The sequence below is a fragment of the Dermacentor silvarum genome, chromosome 3, assembly GCF_013339745.2.
Source record: "Dermacentor silvarum isolate Dsil-2018 chromosome 3, BIME_Dsil_1.4, whole genome shotgun sequence".
Classification (NCBI taxonomy): Eukaryota; Metazoa; Arthropoda; class Arachnida; order Ixodida; family Ixodidae; genus Dermacentor; species Dermacentor silvarum.
In genome coordinates this window covers 111,196,861-111,214,828 of record NC_051156.1, presented here as the reverse complement: position 1 = coordinate 111,214,828, position 17,968 = coordinate 111,196,861, and the positions used below count along the sequence as shown (strand labels likewise).

The window sequence follows — 17,968 nt, the reverse complement described above, 5'->3', positions numbered from 1 at the left end:
TTTTTTACCTACCATTCCTTTCCTTGTGACTCAAAGCTAACTTTTTTTTTTTGTTAAGTGCAGACTAAGTAAGGCTGAACACGTGAACATATTGCATCATCGTGGCCAAAGTGTTTTTTTTTTTTACCTAGCAATCCTTTTCCTGTGACTCAAAGTTCAGGTTTTTTTTTCTTCTTCTGTTTTTTGTCTGATGAATGCAGACTTGGTAGGGCTGAACACGTGAACAGATTGCTTCATGGTGGCGGAACTGCTGTTTTTTTTTATACATAGCATTAATTTTCCTATGACTCAAGGCTGAGTTTAGATTTTTTTGTCTGCTAACGGCAGCTACACTGACGGCACATGTGTTTGAGGACTGTCCGATCTCTATGCCGATACCTGTTTTCCGTAGCACCATCTGCGTGGGCGAGAATAAATAAAATAGCGAAGCGTACCCGCGATCAGAACGGTTCATTTCACGCATGTTGACTTCGTTCGGCCTTAACTAAAGTACAGACCGTCCCTAAGCTTGAAAATGCGCGCTGCTGCACCATTACTTCTCCTCTGCATGGCCACATTGGCTGCAGGTGAAGGTATGTGTGTTTTACTCTCGAGTATTTAGGCATACTTCAATTCACATGTTAGTAACACCGTAATATTTCGGCTTTTGATTAAGGGATTGTCTGAACCGAGTAAATTTCCGGAAATTAAGTTACTGCGTAACAAGCAGGATTCTAAAGGAGGTACTAGATGTGTCGACTGATAAATTTTCCTATCTGCACACGACCTCGTGAACGCGGAATCTAAGGTACCAGCATTTATGAATCCACTATAATGGATGAAAATAAAGAAACGACGGATAAATATGCCCGCTAGCGATTTGCGACGCACGCAGTGCATGATAATCAGTCTCACATTATTTCTAACCCCAATTTGTGCTTCACAAGTGCTTTTTTTTCTCTGTTTCAGAAGGAAAGGGTTTTTTGGTGTTTGTGACGGAGCGAAAACACGAGCGGTGCTTCCCGGTCAGTCCAATGTTTCCGCGAGCTCTTTTGCTTATTAGCGTAGTGATTGGTTACTTAAATGACTTCGGATAAGCAAGTCACGTGAACCACGCTGTTTGACTTAATGCAAGTGCTGCTACAAAATAATGTGAACCTATGCAATATTTATCGTATTTACGCAGGTCAACAACAGTGGTGGTGCTGATGACATGGCGTCCTACATATGCATCAATTTTATAGGAAAATGAACAATTTATTTGAGATTTTAGGCTAGGCTTCTTGCACATTGCGTCTTCAAATTATTTATTCGACCAACGTAAAACTATGCATGACGGAGCGGCGAGTTCTCGAATAGCGTTTAGAGGTCCCACTTTATTCTTGTGTCTGTAGAACCATAGCGGCTAAAAATCAAGGAAAAGAGCACAATAATAAAATTAGAATAATATCGCAAGTGACGCACTTGCCTATCTCATGTAGCAGAGAATAAATTCGGAGTAAAAGCATAAATCAATGAGCATACCAGCAGCTCAGACCGCTCCGTATTGAATTCGAATTTATTTCCGTCGCATTGAATAACAGCTCTAAACGCATCTATTTAGGTTTAGAACCTCTCGGGCAATGGAATGGTGCTATCTGCTTGTGGCATTTTGTTGAAATTCTTCTTAAAGTTTAAACTAAATTGTCAATTTCACCAGAAGGTGAAGCATTTACCGCGGTAAGAAAGTTTAGCATTGCGCGTGAGTTCCACATATACGGGGTCCTAACAATACGTGGAGGGAACATGGTGTTACTCAGAGCACGACACCGCTTTTGCTGGCACCGAGGCAGAAAGCAGGTGGGAGACGACTCTGGCGCAGTGAGCAACGCTGGCAGTACCGTTACCTACATAGCACATCCTCGGTGCACATGATAAAAACGACGCAAAAGCGGCTGTGTTTTAACTTTCCACACTTGGGCAGAGCATATGCCCAAGTACGGCTACAGAGTACGGCTCTCGTGGAAAAAAAAAGCCACCAGCATAGGAACGTCGATAATACCTTCAGGCGCGGTGAAAGATCATCCAAAAACATGTAAGACCGCCTAACGGCGACAATTATTTAATCTTAAAATGGCAAAACTCCGCGCAATTAGTAATGCCAAGGTGTTTACAGAGTACTGTACGTGACGATTCCTTGTGTATTGATGGATATTAGTAATGTATTCATACAATTATTTCTGTTTTAAAAAAGCTTACAGAATATAGACTATAAGGGGTGATAAATGCCGGCGTAGCATTCTAAAAAGAACACATATGGTAAAATCTTATCAGAAAGTAAGGAATAACCGTGCCGTAATGGGAATCTTACGTCACGATAACCTCTACCATATACCCGCGAAATTAGTAGATAACTATCAAGGACAGTCGCAGCTCGACCTCGGCAATTATAATCTTGTGCCTGCGAGATTTTCATTCTTATTATTTTACAAACGTAACTTAACGTGACTGCCAGAGTGAGAAGTCACTTATGTTATTTTTATTTAGTATAGGTACCAAAATGTCAAAACTTTCTTGGATAAATAATACGCAATTATATAGACTTTTCACGAATTTGTCACACTTAAAGGGACCCTGGAACACTTTTTGAGCTAGGTAAATAAATCGGACTAGACGCGAGACAATGCTTGCGGACAACTGCATCATGTATTACTTACTTGCAGCCGGGAACACACAAAAACGATCTAAAGATCGGTGTTGCTTTCATACGGGTTCGTCGAAACCCCGCCATGGACATTGCTCATGATGACGTCATGGCGCCTTCATACGACTATTGGATAGATGTGTGAAAATGTAGCGAGTAATATCAACGTATCAACAGTCACAAATGTGTCTGCAGCGGTCACAATGCGCATGCCACTTTACGTATTGAAAGATGACAATATAGCATTGCATTCCAAGTGCCGACATAAAAATGTAGGTTGTATTTCTGGCATTTGATTGACCATCGTGTGCCCGATTTGTGCCACCTCCACAGCGCAAGACCGTTCGGTATCTAAAGTTTTGCTGAACCTTACCACAGTTCTTGTCTTCACGTTCCAATCCGTCTTTGTCGTTGTGTGTGGGACTTGCGCACACTAGAGTCACATGAACGCAAGTTTACCCAGTTTCAGACTTCAGGTGCAACGCTGCGAGAGGCTACTGTCATATTTTGAAAAGGCTGCGTTCTCGCTTTGAAGTCGTTGGATGTTTTTGACCGCAATAGCGCGAAACATCTCCTTACATAGCTTCAGTACTGAATTTTTTTTCCTTAGAAACAAACAGACTGTGGTATGCAGCTGCTAATGACCCGTTCTCAATCATCTTGCTTTTCGTTTTTTAACACGAAAGTGCTTTATACCGGGTTTAACCACTGCTTTCCGGCAACAGATGCAATAGTCGCCATCTAGGAGCGGTGAAGCGAAGCACTGCATTGTGCACCAACGAGCGCCGACAGAGAGCGCTTGGGTAGTCACAGCACAGCGGAGGGTCCAACGCGGTGCAGCCATAGAATAAACAACCAAGTATAGCCTCGTGCATAGTTTCATAGAATAATTATACAATCAATAATCATACAATAAAAACATTATTATTGCCTGACGGCAGGACTCGAACACAGGAGCTCCGGAAAAGAAACCTGACGTTGAAGCCATTACGCCACGGACGAACGCCTTGACACGCTACATAAACGGCTGTTATGAATTTATCACAGGCAAGCCAGTGCATTGAGACGCTTGTCACGTTTCGATTTGGCCACCTCGCCAAGCATGCAATGTTGGAATTGTAAAGGCCTCTTTTTCTGGGCTTCTTGAGATACAGTTTGCCCGTACTGACCAACACTTGCCAAAAAAACCTTCGTGCTCTACAGGCTATTCAAGAACCGGCTCTAAGGGTTTGTCTTGGTTTGCCGAAATGCTCATCGACAGTGGCGCCGGGACCAACCCATACAAACGCACATTGCGGTGGAAGTGTTGAGGGTGCACATTAGGCACTTTGCCCGGGCTCGTTTCCATCATCTGGCAACACTACCGTCAGAAAGGCCGCAGGCATCACTTTGCACTACTACACTCGCCTTCCATCAGGCTTCTGCCCCGCAACTAAACCATCGATTCTTCCATGGTGTTTGGATCGACCTGCAGTGCACCTCACCGTACCAGGAATCAGAAAGAAATCTGAACTGTCATCACCTGCTCTTAAACAACTCAGTCTGCTCCTTTTGGGCGAAAGGTACGCCGACCACGTACATATTTATACGGTTGGATCGGCCACTAACTCTCCAGTGTTCCTCTGGAGCCATGGTTGTCTCAGCCAAAGCCATCACCATTAGTTTCAAGACGTGTCACCCAACGACATCGACGGCTGCGGAACTTGCAGCTCTTCGCGTTGCACTTCGTCTCGTGAGCCTAGAAAAACCTCGAAGATGGTCAATATTCAGCTACCCGAAGGCAGCACTGCAGTCTTTGCTATCAGCCCTGCGACGTGGGCCAGACGAAGAACTGGCATTCGAGATTAGAGAACTAATCCATACCTTGACTAAAATAGGACACCATGTGAAATTTCAGTCGCTTCCAAGTCACTGCGGCGTCATAGGAAACGAAAACGCCGATAGCGCTGCTCGGTTGGCTCATCAACGCGACGAAGAGGAACCAATACCGTTATCAAGGACAGATGCCGCTCGAACACTTCGAACGCTCACCCATGATATCACGTTCTTCCTGTGGAACGCAGGAAGTTTTCAAAGCAACCGGCTGCACAACTTAGACTCCTCTCTACGCCTTTGCATCCCAGCTGGACTCTGCCGTCGAGAAGCTACCCTACTTTTTCGAATATGGCTAGGAGTGGCCTTTACTAAGTCTTTTGCATTCTGAATCGGATGCGCCGACGACGCCTCGTGTGATGACTGTGGTAGCGAGGAGACTTTTCAGCCCCTACTCTATGACTGTCGTCGCTACAATTTACAGAGACAATCGCTCGTACACACGATAGCGCGTTTAGACCAAAGACCTCTAACAGAGGAACTTATTTTAGAATGCCAACATCACAAGTTATCGCAGCGGAGGGCGACGAGGGCACTGTTGCAGTTTTTAAGGGCGACTTGGACAAGCGGCTGTCCGCCGCCAGGTTTGTGGGTGGTGGCGCTGGCTAACACACCAAGGGTTAATTCTAGTTGTAGGACACAAATACCCCAGAAAGTAGATGGGAAAATGGCGCCACGGTAGCTCAATGGTAAGAGCATCGCACGCGTTATGCGAAGACGTGGGTTTGTTCCCCACCTGTGGCCAGTTGTTTTTTCATCCATTTTCATTTTCATTAATTCATAATTTCTATATTATAATTAGTAAGTATTAGTGATTTCCCCTATGTTGTGCTTGGTGTCACTGTTTGTTGGCTTCTTATGTATGCTGGACAGATGTTTATAGTTCTGCAAGTGCTACTGTGCTGTGCCACCTGTGACCGATTGTGATTGTCTGTACTTATTTTCTTTATCTATGCTTTGCTGTCACTTTATCTCCCCCTCCCCTCTCCCCAGCGTAGGGTAGCAAACCGGATCTTCCCATCTGGTTAACGTCCCTGCCTTTCCCCTTTCTTCAGTCTCTTTCGCCTAGCTAAAGCGTTGTAATTAGTAGCGATTGTGCGTGTTCACAGCGTCTTCTGCACATCGAAAAGTATACATTGCTCGGACATTTACGACAATGAACGAACATGAAGCGCAATAAACAAAGTTACAAGAAAGTCTAATTCCACAAGCACGAAGATCAGACAAATCCACGTACTTCCCATAATTCCCATCATCTGAACGATTGCAACGGCAGAGTATGTGGCCTCGTGTAGGCAGTTACCGCACATGGTTTGGCCATATAGGTGTTCTGTGGTTTGGCTTTCGCGTTGTATAAGCCTATAGTGCCTCGTCGCCTACGGATTCCAGCTTCAACGTGTATCAGCAGTGCTTCGCCTACTGCTTCGCTTGCGATGACACCACCTAAGCCAACTGCTGCGCTAAGTGACTTCGCCAGGCGAATCTCGCTTTGCTCCGGCGAGAGACACTCCAGCGTGAAGCATAATGCCTTATACCCGTGCCACATGGCCAAAGTAAAGTGCACTCTGAGAGAGTGCACTTCAGTGCGCTGAGTGTCACTTTGGCGGCTCGCTGCTACACGAGAAAGAAAAGTGTGCTTTCAAATCGATGGTCATAGCAGTAGGGAGTAATACAGGAAAGCACATATTTGTCAATATAAAAATGTGTGCCCGGAAACAGTTTAATATTGTTAGAAACAACATTTACAATCCACCTTTACAAGCGCCGGAAACGACGGCAACTTGACCAGCAACAGTCAAAACGACTCGATTCGCCAAACAACTGAGCAGCCATTGCCCGGCGTGGTCGTGAACAGCCCGAGAGCGAGAGTAGTTTTTGCTGTTGTTGTTGTTTCTTTTTTTGTGGTGTGGTACATTTTAATATCTTGTAACGTTAGCAATTTAAAACAATGCTATTACAAATTACTCCTGACTCTGCCTTCAATGATACTTTATTTATTTATTACTCATTGCTAACGAGACTACACACTTCGCCGCCGCGAAGTGAGTTCACCGAACACACTCGCCGGCGAGTGCGCTCTGCAGTGAGTGTCGCTAAGCGTTCCCGTGTGGCAGCCTGCGAATGACACTAGCCGCGAAGTGCACTCGCTCAAAGTGCACTTTACCTCGCCCGTGTGGCACGGGTATTAGAGCGTTCGCGGCGCACGGTGCGTACAATGCCACTCGCATTCCTGTCGCTGAGGGCGTCGTAGCTCGTCTGGCTGCCCTAGCCACGGCGGAGCCGGATCATTATGCTCACACCTTCGCTGAAGCCACTGGTGCGACGTTTCACGCTGATGCCACTCATGTTTCACTTTCTTGTTCTAACGATTCCTATGCAAGAAGGATCAACCCTTAATGTTTTATATTATCTTCAATTTATTACCTGCTGCCACCCGCAGATGATTCACGCGTATGCTCGCGAGTGCAAAAGCCAATGGCACGTGGCGAAGGATGGAGGAAATTCGCGTAGTACATTTTTGTGACCATTTTTCTTGTGTAGCTTCCGCAAGGGTCGTACCTCATGTATGAAACAAAGTATACTACACGCGTAGTGCGAATGTGGTGTGTGTCGCATTCTCAGTTAAGTAATTTGTTTGAAATGCATTTCAGAAGCTGTTTGCTAAACACGAACGGCGAACTACCACGCCACTGTGGCATTTGTCGGCGACAGAGGCAGCTGGAGTGGTAAAAAGAAAAGTTGCGAAACCCATCCCACGATGACTATGGACGGTAATGCGTTTAGCATTGAAGCAATATTTTCACCGCGGAAACGACTTACTATATCGAGATTACTCTTTCGCACTTCCGTAAGAACACCCAGCGCTATCTAGCGCCGCCGCCGCGAAGCCGGCACGTGGCTACGGAAACACATGGCGCGCCGCCGTGCGCGAAATCTTAGAAACGCGTCAATAGGCTACCGAGCTGCCTTCTGGCTCAGGCGCTTCTTAGTAGACCCACCGCGCAATCTAGTGGGGCTGCCGAGAAGTCCGCGCTTGGCTTCAAAGAGGAAAAGTGTGGATCGCTGGTGCCTACAAATGCTGAGAATTATTACCTCGCAGGCAGCACGCTCAGTGGCATATGCTCATTGAGCTCAGTTGGGGAGAGGTTAAGAGCAGCATATACCAAATGTTTTCTTGGCGCAGTTCGCTAAAGCATTGGCGTGAAAAGCGTTAGTTAAAAACGGCACATACGCTGTGAATTTCTGGAGCAGTCTGCTAATGCGTCGGGTTGCTCTTTATGGGGAACCCTTGTAACATGGGCTTGATGCTGCTCAGCATCAGAATAATTTCAAGAATCCTATTGGTCATGATAGAGTGGCATATTCTCAGTGGCTCAAAGTTAGCCGTGTTGGCGTCAAATGCGTTCATTTACCAGCGGCACACACCTTCTGGCACAATTCTAGTCACCTTATTTGGCATCTAAGAGGTTCATTGAACACCAGCACAGACCGAGTGGCACGTACCCAGTGATTCAAGTCGGTGTCAAAAAGTTTCTTTTAGCGGCAGTACTTACCCGTTGCCGCATCTAAAGTCGCTCATGTTGGCGTAAAAGAGGTTAGTTAACCCTTTAACTGTCACTACCGAGATAACTCGTGAAACCACCCTCGCGCACCCCCTGCTACTCCCGAGTATACTCGTGTTGGTCTGTAGCCGCCGTGGTTGCAGAGTGGATATGGTGTTGGACTGCTGAGTACGAGGTCGCGGGATCGAATCCCGGCCACGGCGGCCGCACTTCGATGGAGGCGAAATGCGAAAAACATCCGTGTACTTAGATTTAGGTACACGTTAAAGAACCCCAGGTGGTCCAAACTTCCGGAGTCCCCCCACTACGGCGTGCCTCATAATCAGATCGTGGTTTTGGCACGTAAAACCCCATAATTTAATTTCGTGTTGCTCTTTAAACTCACTCCCTGCCACTCCCGAGACAACTCGTGCAAAAAAAAAAAAAAAATGCGTTCATGTCCCGCCATCTATGGAGAGGTCACCTAAACATATAGAATTTGTAAATTAAATTTTAGACAACAGATGGAGCGCACGTGTTTACACCCGCGTCGCTTCGTCTCGGCAAAGCGCAGCAGCCACAGCGAGTCAGTGCGCCACGTGCGTCCGCGCTTTGACGGACAAGGAAATTCACGAACTGCTGATGAATTCTGACGAAATATCTTTACATGTCCTGTGAAGTATCATGGTGCATTACTAGTATGAAATTTCCACTGAACCAATATGAAAAAAATACCCGGCAGGGAGTGAGGAGCAGTCAGAAAAAAAAAAAAACCGGCAGTGAAAGGGTTAAAGAGCTGCATGTTTGTACACATTGCCACGTTGCCAAGTTCGTGCGGCGGATGTTTTGGTGCCCTCCGCCCACCAGTCCGATGCGCTACCCATTCGGACATGGACTACCCAGTGACCTACGTAGGCGGGAAAATGGGATGATACAAAAATAGACACAAACATAGATAGACATACTCCTGAAATGTGCCTGATTGATGTACCCCGAGATTGCCGAATCTTCAACATGCATTCGGGTGGATGCCGCAAGACGCACGGCTTTGGCAATCCTGGTCAGAATGAATCGGACAACTACAATTTAAGCAGCCAAAATACCATTATATTGAGAAACGAGACTTCTCAGCCACCGACTGCGCACCAAACCCACATGTGGCACATGATATCGGTGGTGGGGCATAGGTAGCATGGCTTTTCCGCATTAATGTTCACAGTGGTCCAATGACGTATGGGTTGAAGCCTGTGCCAGCAGTAAAGGGCTTTAGCCACCATCGCAAAACGGGCTATGTCATCGCGTAAAGAGCACGACCGAGGTCACACAGCCCCCGTCGCGGCGCCCAACATGTCAGCCACGGAGAAAGCTCTACGTGTTTCTTTCAGCAAATTAGAAGACCTTTACCGCCACCGCTAGAGCGATAGTGCTCGCCGTTGCAGCAAATGGACATTGTGTCAATTCATCCATAAGTTGAGGGGCAGCCTTTGGCTGCAGCTTGTCCTACTAATTAAGTCCAGGAATGTGCGACATTTCCCCTTCAGTAACCTGTCTAACTTTACCGCATCACACTATAGCATAACTTATTCGGCTGCATTTTCAAAATTTATGTTTCAGATGACCACTCAAATTCAAAAAACTTTCAATTAAGAACGTTAAGAGGGTACTTCCTTTTAATAGCAAGCGTATTTACGACACCTGGTCGTAACGTCTTTGCTGGTTTATAGTAGAATTTTTTTTCACGAGTAAAGCACTACTCTCAAGCAGCAGGAATGTTCGAATCAGTGCCTTAAATTTTCTAGTTATTAGAAGGCCGTGCCCTCTCGACGTTGCTATCTGAAAATCGTTAAAGTGTAGGCGGCCTTATGAAATGTCACGTTCTAAAATGCTACCCTTTGAGTTATACGCTGTGGCATTGCAGTGAAGTTCAACAGAAGGTTCTAGGGAATGGGCGCTAAAACCGGTAGTAGCGTCTTCGCGGATAGGCAAAAGCAAACTTACTGTGCACGAGCGTTACATTCAGTGGGTGGTGCGTTGTTTTCTGCTAAACGCATTCAAATATCTTCTGTGGCAAAATATTTCTAAAATTGCGTTCTTTCATGAGAAATGCTTTTCACAACTTCGACAAAAAGTGTTGCAGGCTCCCATTATTGACGCACCTAAGTATTTCTAGATTTCACATACAGAAAAAGCACATACAAACAAATCATAAAGCGTGCGTATAGAAATAGCAAGTACGTACATTAATAAAGTTCATTCTGAGGAATGCGGTTTCTGCACATCGTGAGATAAGAATTATACACAAGGCAAATGTACTCTGCCAGGTGCATATAATCTGTTTTGGCAAGGGGGAAAATAATATATGTGTGTTTATCAGAACTAAGTCTGACTAGCAGAATGCAAAAATCGAGCTCAAGTGACCCAATATATTCAAGAAATGGCCGAAGGCACCTCGTTCCTTACCATTCCCCTTTTGTTTCTTTTGCTTTTCTTAGTTTCCATTCCTGGGATATTTCATATGTGTGGAATCGACTAATATCGACATGTTCATACCATCGGGCAATAACACTGGTCAAGATTCAAACAGCACGTCTGATTCCTCGCCACCAACACTCGATACAACCTCAGATGGCGACTCCGAGTCTCCTACAGCTCCTGACGACTCGACCTCAGTCGACGACAGCTCTGAAGAAGGCACGCCGTCGGAGACCCAAGAAACGACTGATTCTGATGCATCGTCGCCTAGCCAGAGTGGCCAAGAGGGGAGCCCAGAGATGAGCACGACAACAAAATGAGGACCTTCACTTTGACAAGCATAAATTTCGCTTTGCTATTTACAAAATAAAGAAAAGCATGTAATAAAGGCAGAATGAAATGATAGCAAAGGTTACCTTTTAATGTAGCAGTGTGGTCATTAGACGTTTTTATTACACTAATGCCAAATCACGCGCTAAGTTCACGAAGCACGGCGCACGTGATCGCAACACGCTATAACGCATTGTTTTGAGACTCATTGAGGAAGGAACAAGACTACCAGTTTCATCTTTGCAGTTGCAAATGTGGAAGCCTACTAATAAAAATTACAGGAATGACTAATGGGAAATAGCTCCTTAGCACGTGTAGGCAATCGTTTATTTTCAGGCACCCTGGGTGCGCAGATAAAGTGAGAGGGTTGAGAGCAGAGAAGACGGCGTGGGTCGATCATGACGAGGGCGTAGGTGCTACCCCAAACCCTACAATACTTGAAAGATCCAGGAACCATATATGCAGCTTATTTCTGAACAGTCACATCTCAGAAAGGCTCTGAAGAGAAGGGTGGTGTCAGAGTGGATTGGCTTGCCGAATCTAGCTACAAGTATGGCTTTTTGGGCTAGTTGGTTAGATACATCAGAGGTGGTCATAGCGATAGAAGACACGGACAAGAACGAGAGAACAGGACGAGTGCTAACTTTCAACTTTTTTCATGAGAAACGGTTGTTGTGCCGTATTTCCATAACGTATCACACGCTCTAAACAAGATTGGACGAAAGGTTGAAGTAGATGTAATATTTTCCGCTCCGCAGAAATTGCTTAGATTATGCAGTGCCACTGATCCGTTTGCCAAGAAACGCGGAGGTTGTAGAAAGAATCATCAGACCCCTTTTGTGTCGCCCGTAAAGAATGTTGTGTATCGCCTTCCGTTATCGTGCGGGAAAGTTTACAATGGGCAGTCTGGGAGGTGCCTGAATGATAGGTTAAGAGAACACAAACAAAAATTGAACAGATACCGAGATGGTCATGTTTCTGTGGATTGCAGTGATTGTGGGTGCAACCCCTTGTTCAATGAGTGTTCCGTTTTGTATAGAAATGTAGATAAAGTTACACGAGAGGTTGTTGAAGCCACTCTGATAGTCAGGGCCGGTGATAGCTGCATCAGCTCCCCTTCAGTTGCGCTGACTACAAATGAATTTGAGTTCCTGGATGCGGCTGGTTTTCATGTGCGATGATTGGGCCTTTTCTGTATGCGGGCCTACAAATATGGCTGTTTCTCGAAATAAACACTCAGGTGAAAGTTAGCGCTCGTCCTGTTCTGTCGTTCTTGTCCGTGTCTTCTAGCGCTATGATCACCTCTGATGAATCTAGCTAGTTGGCGTCATGCACCATTCTAGTTTTCTTCCTCCGTCCACGGTAACACCCACAGCAGGCAATGGTGCGCAATTGTGTGAATGTCATGCATCACTTTCTTCAATAGTAATCTATTCAATAAAAATATACTAAGAGATGCAGCACAAAGGTGTTTTGCACAAACATAATATATTTTATTCAGCATTTGTTTAACGTACATTTCTTCAACCTACACCCTGCATCTGTGTTGAGAAAAGTGCCATAAGACTGTTAACATAGACTAATCAGTTATGACCTCCTAGCAATATAGTCTTACCACTGCCTTCTTCACAGGAGAAAATACAACGGGCTGTACTGGGTATCGTAAGATTAGAGAAAAATGTATTAGGATCCGCAGCGCTAATAAAATATTTGTATAAAATTAGTCGCTGATGAAAAAGATTTTTGCGGCAGCTTTTTAATTTTTAAGAAGCCAGTAAATCGTCAGCGCACAGGTTACTTCACCATAAAATTTACCATGGTGTCCTCCCTCCCAGCATCTTCCCTCCTCTTCAATTCCCGACAGATTTTATATTGGATGAGTTCCCCGTTCTCCCTGGATATCGGGATAAATTCTGCTTTGTCCGCAAAACATATTGTAACGCATAAAGATGCAGGAGAATGACTATATAGAGGTATATTTACAAGCGCATATGCATGTAGCTCTGCCCGGAACGAACAGCCCGTGTCACGTTAAAACGACGTCCTCTTCTTCCTTTCAATCATGACATGCGTCCTCTTGGTCACTGAAATAACTTCCGCAGCACTACCCCGATGGCAGGTGCACCATCCCGGAGCTCTAAAGAGAGTCATCGGAAGCACAATGGTAAATCTTGAACCATGATACGTGAACGACGTCACTGGACGGAAGGAGAGACGACGTGTTGGAACAGACAGGGGCAATCTCGTAAGTAACAGGTGTCGCCTGTCGCCGCACACGGTATGGACCCGTGTACCGGGAAACAAGCTTTTCGGAGAGGCCTGCACGACGGGAAGGGTACCAGAGAAGCACTAGTGCACCAGGAGAAGAAGTCGCTTCACGGTGCGAAGCATCATAACGATGCTGCTGGTTGGTTACATACATACATATATACATACATACATGCATACATGCATACATACATACATACATACATACATACATACATACATACATATTTTATTCCAAGTAAAATACAAAGTAGTATTCGTGCCCGCGGAAGCGTAATCGCTTGTGGGCGGGACACGGCAGTCGCTATAGTGTCTACTCAGCACATACACATACGCGAAAAAAGAAAGTAAAAAGAGTATTGTACAGCATATGAACAGCATACGTGACTCAAATAACACAATAATGATGTAGGACATTATCAAAGGTAATCTAAATAAATGAAGAAATCAAATAAAACAAAAGAAGTAATAATACTCAAGAAGCGAAGTTACAGGACAAAGTAGTTGAGCACAAATATTATACACTGATAGGCAACCAAGATTTCAGAGCAGATTTCAATTGTTTTACCGAAGGAAAGCACAACATTTCCTGAGGCAACGGATTAAAGTGAAAGGGGACGTAAAAATCCCGGCATCTCTTTCCATAATGTGTATATATTTTAGGAAGTTTATAATGGTACACACTCCTTAAGACTCATGGTTGGCTTTCTAATTGTTTGAATTTACAGGAGAAGTAATTTCTGATAACCACTACTTGCATAAATAAATTATGTAAAGAAGTAACTTCAGCCGCCCTGATATTTGAAATGGTGTCTAAGTCATCACAGTTTGCTCCATACAATGTTTGCTGACAGCCGATGTAAAACTTTGTCCATTCGTTTAGCTCGTGAGTGCGAGCAAGAACCATACACCGTAATACCATACCGCAGGATCGATTCGCCCATCGCTTTGAATACAGTTTTACGCAGCTTAACAGAACTACTGTGTTTAATTCGATATAATTGGAGAGAAAGCAGTCGAAGGTGCTTAACTATGTATTCTACATGATCACACCAGGACATTTTTTCATCTAAGTACATTCCTAAATATTTAATAGTGGGATAGAAGGGTATCGGTGAGGATTGACGCCCCGTACACGAGCTGCCATGAAGTACAATGGATTGTCTGAGCTCAACTTTCTTGTGGGGATTTCTAAAACACACTAGCTTGGTTTTCGCTTTATTTGCACATAATTCGTTATTGGATAGCCAATCAAAAAGTGTCTCGACGTCAGCGTGTAATAACGTCAAAGCTTCACTGTGGGACTCATGCGATATGATCAATGCTGTATCATCAGCGTACTGAAAAAGCCGTGAGTTTAGCTTGAGATCAGCCAAGTCGTTCACATAGATGTTAAATAAAAATGGGCCTAATACGGAACCTTGCGGAACACCATACGCAATACGCTTGAAATCACTGAATTGGTCTTTTATCTTGACAGATTGGAGGCGCCCAGTAAAATAACCCGAAAAAATGCTGATACAATCCTCTAAACCCAAAACTTTCTAACTTTTGTAGCATGACAGCATGGTCAACAGTATCAAAAGCCTTTTTCACATCTATGAATAGGCCAAGCACAATCTGATTTCATCTATATCCTTATGGATTAGGTCACAGCAATCTTCTAGGAGGTCAACCGTTCCAAGATGCCGCCGGAAGCCATACTGAGCACCATTTAATATCGAGAACTTCTCACAAAAAGACACCATACTTCTGTGAAAGATTTTCTCCGTTATACTACCGAGCGATGGCAGTATTGATATAGGACGATAGTTCATCTTGTCAGACTTCTTACCAGACTTATATATTGGCCTAATAACGGATATTTTTAACCCCTGTGGTATGTTACCTGTTTGTAAACAGCCATTCATAATATGCAAAAGTACATTTTTTAGTTCGGAATAATTATTTAATAGATCCTTCATTCTAATATTGTCGTAGCCAGGAGGCTTATCTAGCCATAGGGTATTAATGATACTCCACAACTCGTAATCATCAACTGATGGCAGAAAAGCGGAATTTGCAACCGTTCGTCCGTGGTACGTTACTGGACTAACACGAGAATGCTGTTTTAGATCATCAATTGATGACACAAATATTTTGTTGAATGAATTCGCGGTAGCCAAGGGATTTTCACTTGCAAATGCCGATGATATCTGATCATCTTGTTTACCTTTTTTGGGCCTTCCCATTAGTTCACTCAAGAGACCCCATGTCTTTCTCATGTTGCCATTACACTTGCTAAACTCAGCAGAAAAAAATTCTTTTTTTCTCAACCGTAACATTGATGTAAGCTTGTTGCGTGTTACACGGTACTGTTCTTTCAGAGCAAGGTTAGAAGGCTGAGATTTACAGAGATTGCGACGCCGTAAGCCGAGCGCGGCAAGCTGACGGGCGTGGTCAGCCCGGGCGATGGCATCACGTGTGTACTTGCTAGTCAAGGCGGCAGATGGTGGGAGCATAGTGTCCAGAGGTAAAGTCGGCTCTCGTCCGTACAGTAGGCAGAAAGGTGAAAATCCAGCTGTATCAAGATGAGAGAAATTATACGCAAAAGTTAGGTAGGGAAGATCACGGTCCCAATCACGGTGGTCCGGCGAAACACATAGCGACAATGTCTGTGAGAGTGCTGTTCAAGCGTTCCGTGAGGCGGTTGGTCGGGGGATGGTAAGAAGTATGGTCAGTTTGTGTTGAGTCGACAGGAGCGCAGTATGTCGGAAATGACTTCAGCGAGAAAACAACGGCCATGTAAGCAATTGTCTCGGGGCGCCGTGAAGCTATATGACGTCACTTAACAAGCAGACCGCGACATCAGTTGCACAACTGATCGGCAGAGCTCGGGTAATTGGGTAGCGCGTAGCATAATCAGTCGTCACTGCTATTCATTTGTTTTCCAAGGTGGATGAGGGAAAAGGGCCTAGAAGATCTAGTCCAATGCGAAAGAATCGTTCCATGGGTATATCGATTGGCTGAATGTGACCAGGAGGTAGCAGCGGGGATGTGTTGCGACGTTGGCACAATTCACAAGTGGCCACGTAACGGCGAACGGAGCGTGCAAGGCCTGACCAATAGAAATGATGCCGGACACGCTCGTAAATGCAGTGGGCTCTTTATGAGGTTCTGTGAGGACACTCCTTCGTAAGTGTCAAGGCACGACAATAAGAAGGTCTGGTCCATCAGGTTGAAAATTTCGCCGGTATAAGAAACCTTCCTGAATCACAAAATGCCGGACGGATGCTTCATTATTCAATTATTATAGGCGATAGACGATTTATCAAAATGAATGGTCATGGTCTTGTTCTTCACCGCTGTGAATGAGGTCGGACAAGAAAAGAATAGAGTTGCTGGAGTCCACAGCAGCGTTCTCAAGGTTGGCGACCGTATACCTGGACAAGCAATCTGCGTCTAGGTAGAGGCGGCCGCATTTGTAGACAACCGAGTATGACAATTTTTGTATGCGCAGGGCCCAGTGACCAAGTCATCCGGAAGGATCTTTGAGAGAGGACAGCCAGCACAGCGCGTGGTGGTTTGGAACTACAGAGAAGGGCCGGCCGTATCAGCAGGGTCTGAATTTCCCAACCGCCCAAACGAGGGCCAAACAGTCGCGCTCGGTAATCGAATAACTGCGCTGAACGGCTAGTAGGAGGCGGCTAGCGTAAGCGATCTCATGGCCACGTTGGCATTGGGCTAGTACTGCGCCGACTCCATGGATGCTTGCATCGGTACGGACCTCGGTAGGCACAGCCGGGTCAAAGTGGGCAAGTATCTGAGGTCTCGTGAGCAAGTTTATGAGGTGCGAGGACGCAGAAGCCTCCAGGCCCCATTAAAAAGGCACGTCTTGCCTCAAAAGCTCACTAAGTGGCCTCGCTATGTCCGCAAAATTCTTCACGAAGCGGCGGAATTATGAGCATAGCCATAGAAAGCTGCCGACATCCTTTGCAGTTCGGGGAAAATGGAAGTTCTTCACTGCGTAGATTTTTCCTGGGGCTGGTTGTACACAATTAGCGTCTACGAGATAGCCAATCACTGTGATGTGGCGGCGGACAAAGTGACATTTGGACGAGTTCAGCTGCACTCCGGGCCGACAAAAAACGTCGCGAACGGCTGAGAGGCGCAATATATGAGTCTCGAAAGTTTGTGAAAAAACGATGACGTCGTCCAAGTAGCATAAACGTGTGGACCATTTGAAGCCTCGGAGCAGACAGTCCATCATGCGCTCAAAGGTGACCGGAGCGTTACAGTCAGAACGGCAAGACCTTGAATTGGTAAAGGCCATGAAGTGTTACAAATGCTGCTTTTTCACGCTCTTTTCCCAGCAATCAGCCACTAACCGAAGTGTAAGTCGATGGAGGAGAAATACCGGGCACCATGCAGAAAGTCAATCAATGCGTGGCAGAGGGTACACGTCCTTTTTCGTAATTTTGTGAAGGTGCCGATAATGCACACAGAATCACCATGTGCAGTGTTTCTTTTTGACTAGCACGACAGGTAATGCCCAGGGACTGCAAGATGGCTCGATGATGTTCTTGGCGAGCATCTTGTCAACTTTACTTTTAGTAATTTGACGCTCAGGGGAGGTCACCTGATATGGGCGCCGATGAATAGGAAGCACAGTGCCGGTATTTCTGCGATGAATGTCGAAAATGTCAAGGTAGGTAAGCAGAACGTGGTGGAGTTTTTCGGCCTGCTGAGGTGGTAAGTCAGACGCGATCATCGACTTAATGGCGCTGTCGGGGCAAAAATCGGACTGCTGATGAGCCGAGGAACTAGGAGAAGCGCTCACCGT

At 45.4% G+C, this 17,968-nt stretch overlaps 1 protein-coding gene across 1 annotated transcript; it reads left to right on the top strand.

Annotated features, from left to right (window-relative positions):
- Nucleotides 1-425: 425 nt before the first annotated feature.
- On the top strand, nt 426-10,958 carry LOC119443970 (clumping factor A-like). The gene is made up of 3 exons (XM_037708522.2): nt 426-572; nt 949-1,004; nt 10,569-10,958. Exons 1-3 carry the CDS (start codon nt 515-517, stop codon nt 10,866-10,868), a joined length of 414 nt encoding a protein of 137 aa, XP_037564450.1. The 5' UTR covers nt 426-514; the 3' UTR covers nt 10,869-10,958.
- The last annotated feature ends 7,010 nt before the right edge of the window (nt 10,959-17,968 follow it).

Excerpts from the sequence above, each read along its gene's own strand:
- LOC119443970 (XM_037708522.2), top strand. The coding sequence starts at position 515 with ATGCGCGCTGCTGCACCATTACTTCTCCTCTGCATGGCCACATTGGCT. Across the intron at positions 573-948 it reads CACATTGGCTGCAGGTGAAG|AAGGAAAGGGTTTTTTGGTG; the intron begins GTATGTGTGTTT and ends TCTCTGTTTCAG. Across the intron at positions 1,005-10,568 it reads AACACGAGCGGTGCTTCCCG|TTTCCATTCCTGGGATATTT; the intron begins GTCAGTCCAATG and ends TGCTTTTCTTAG.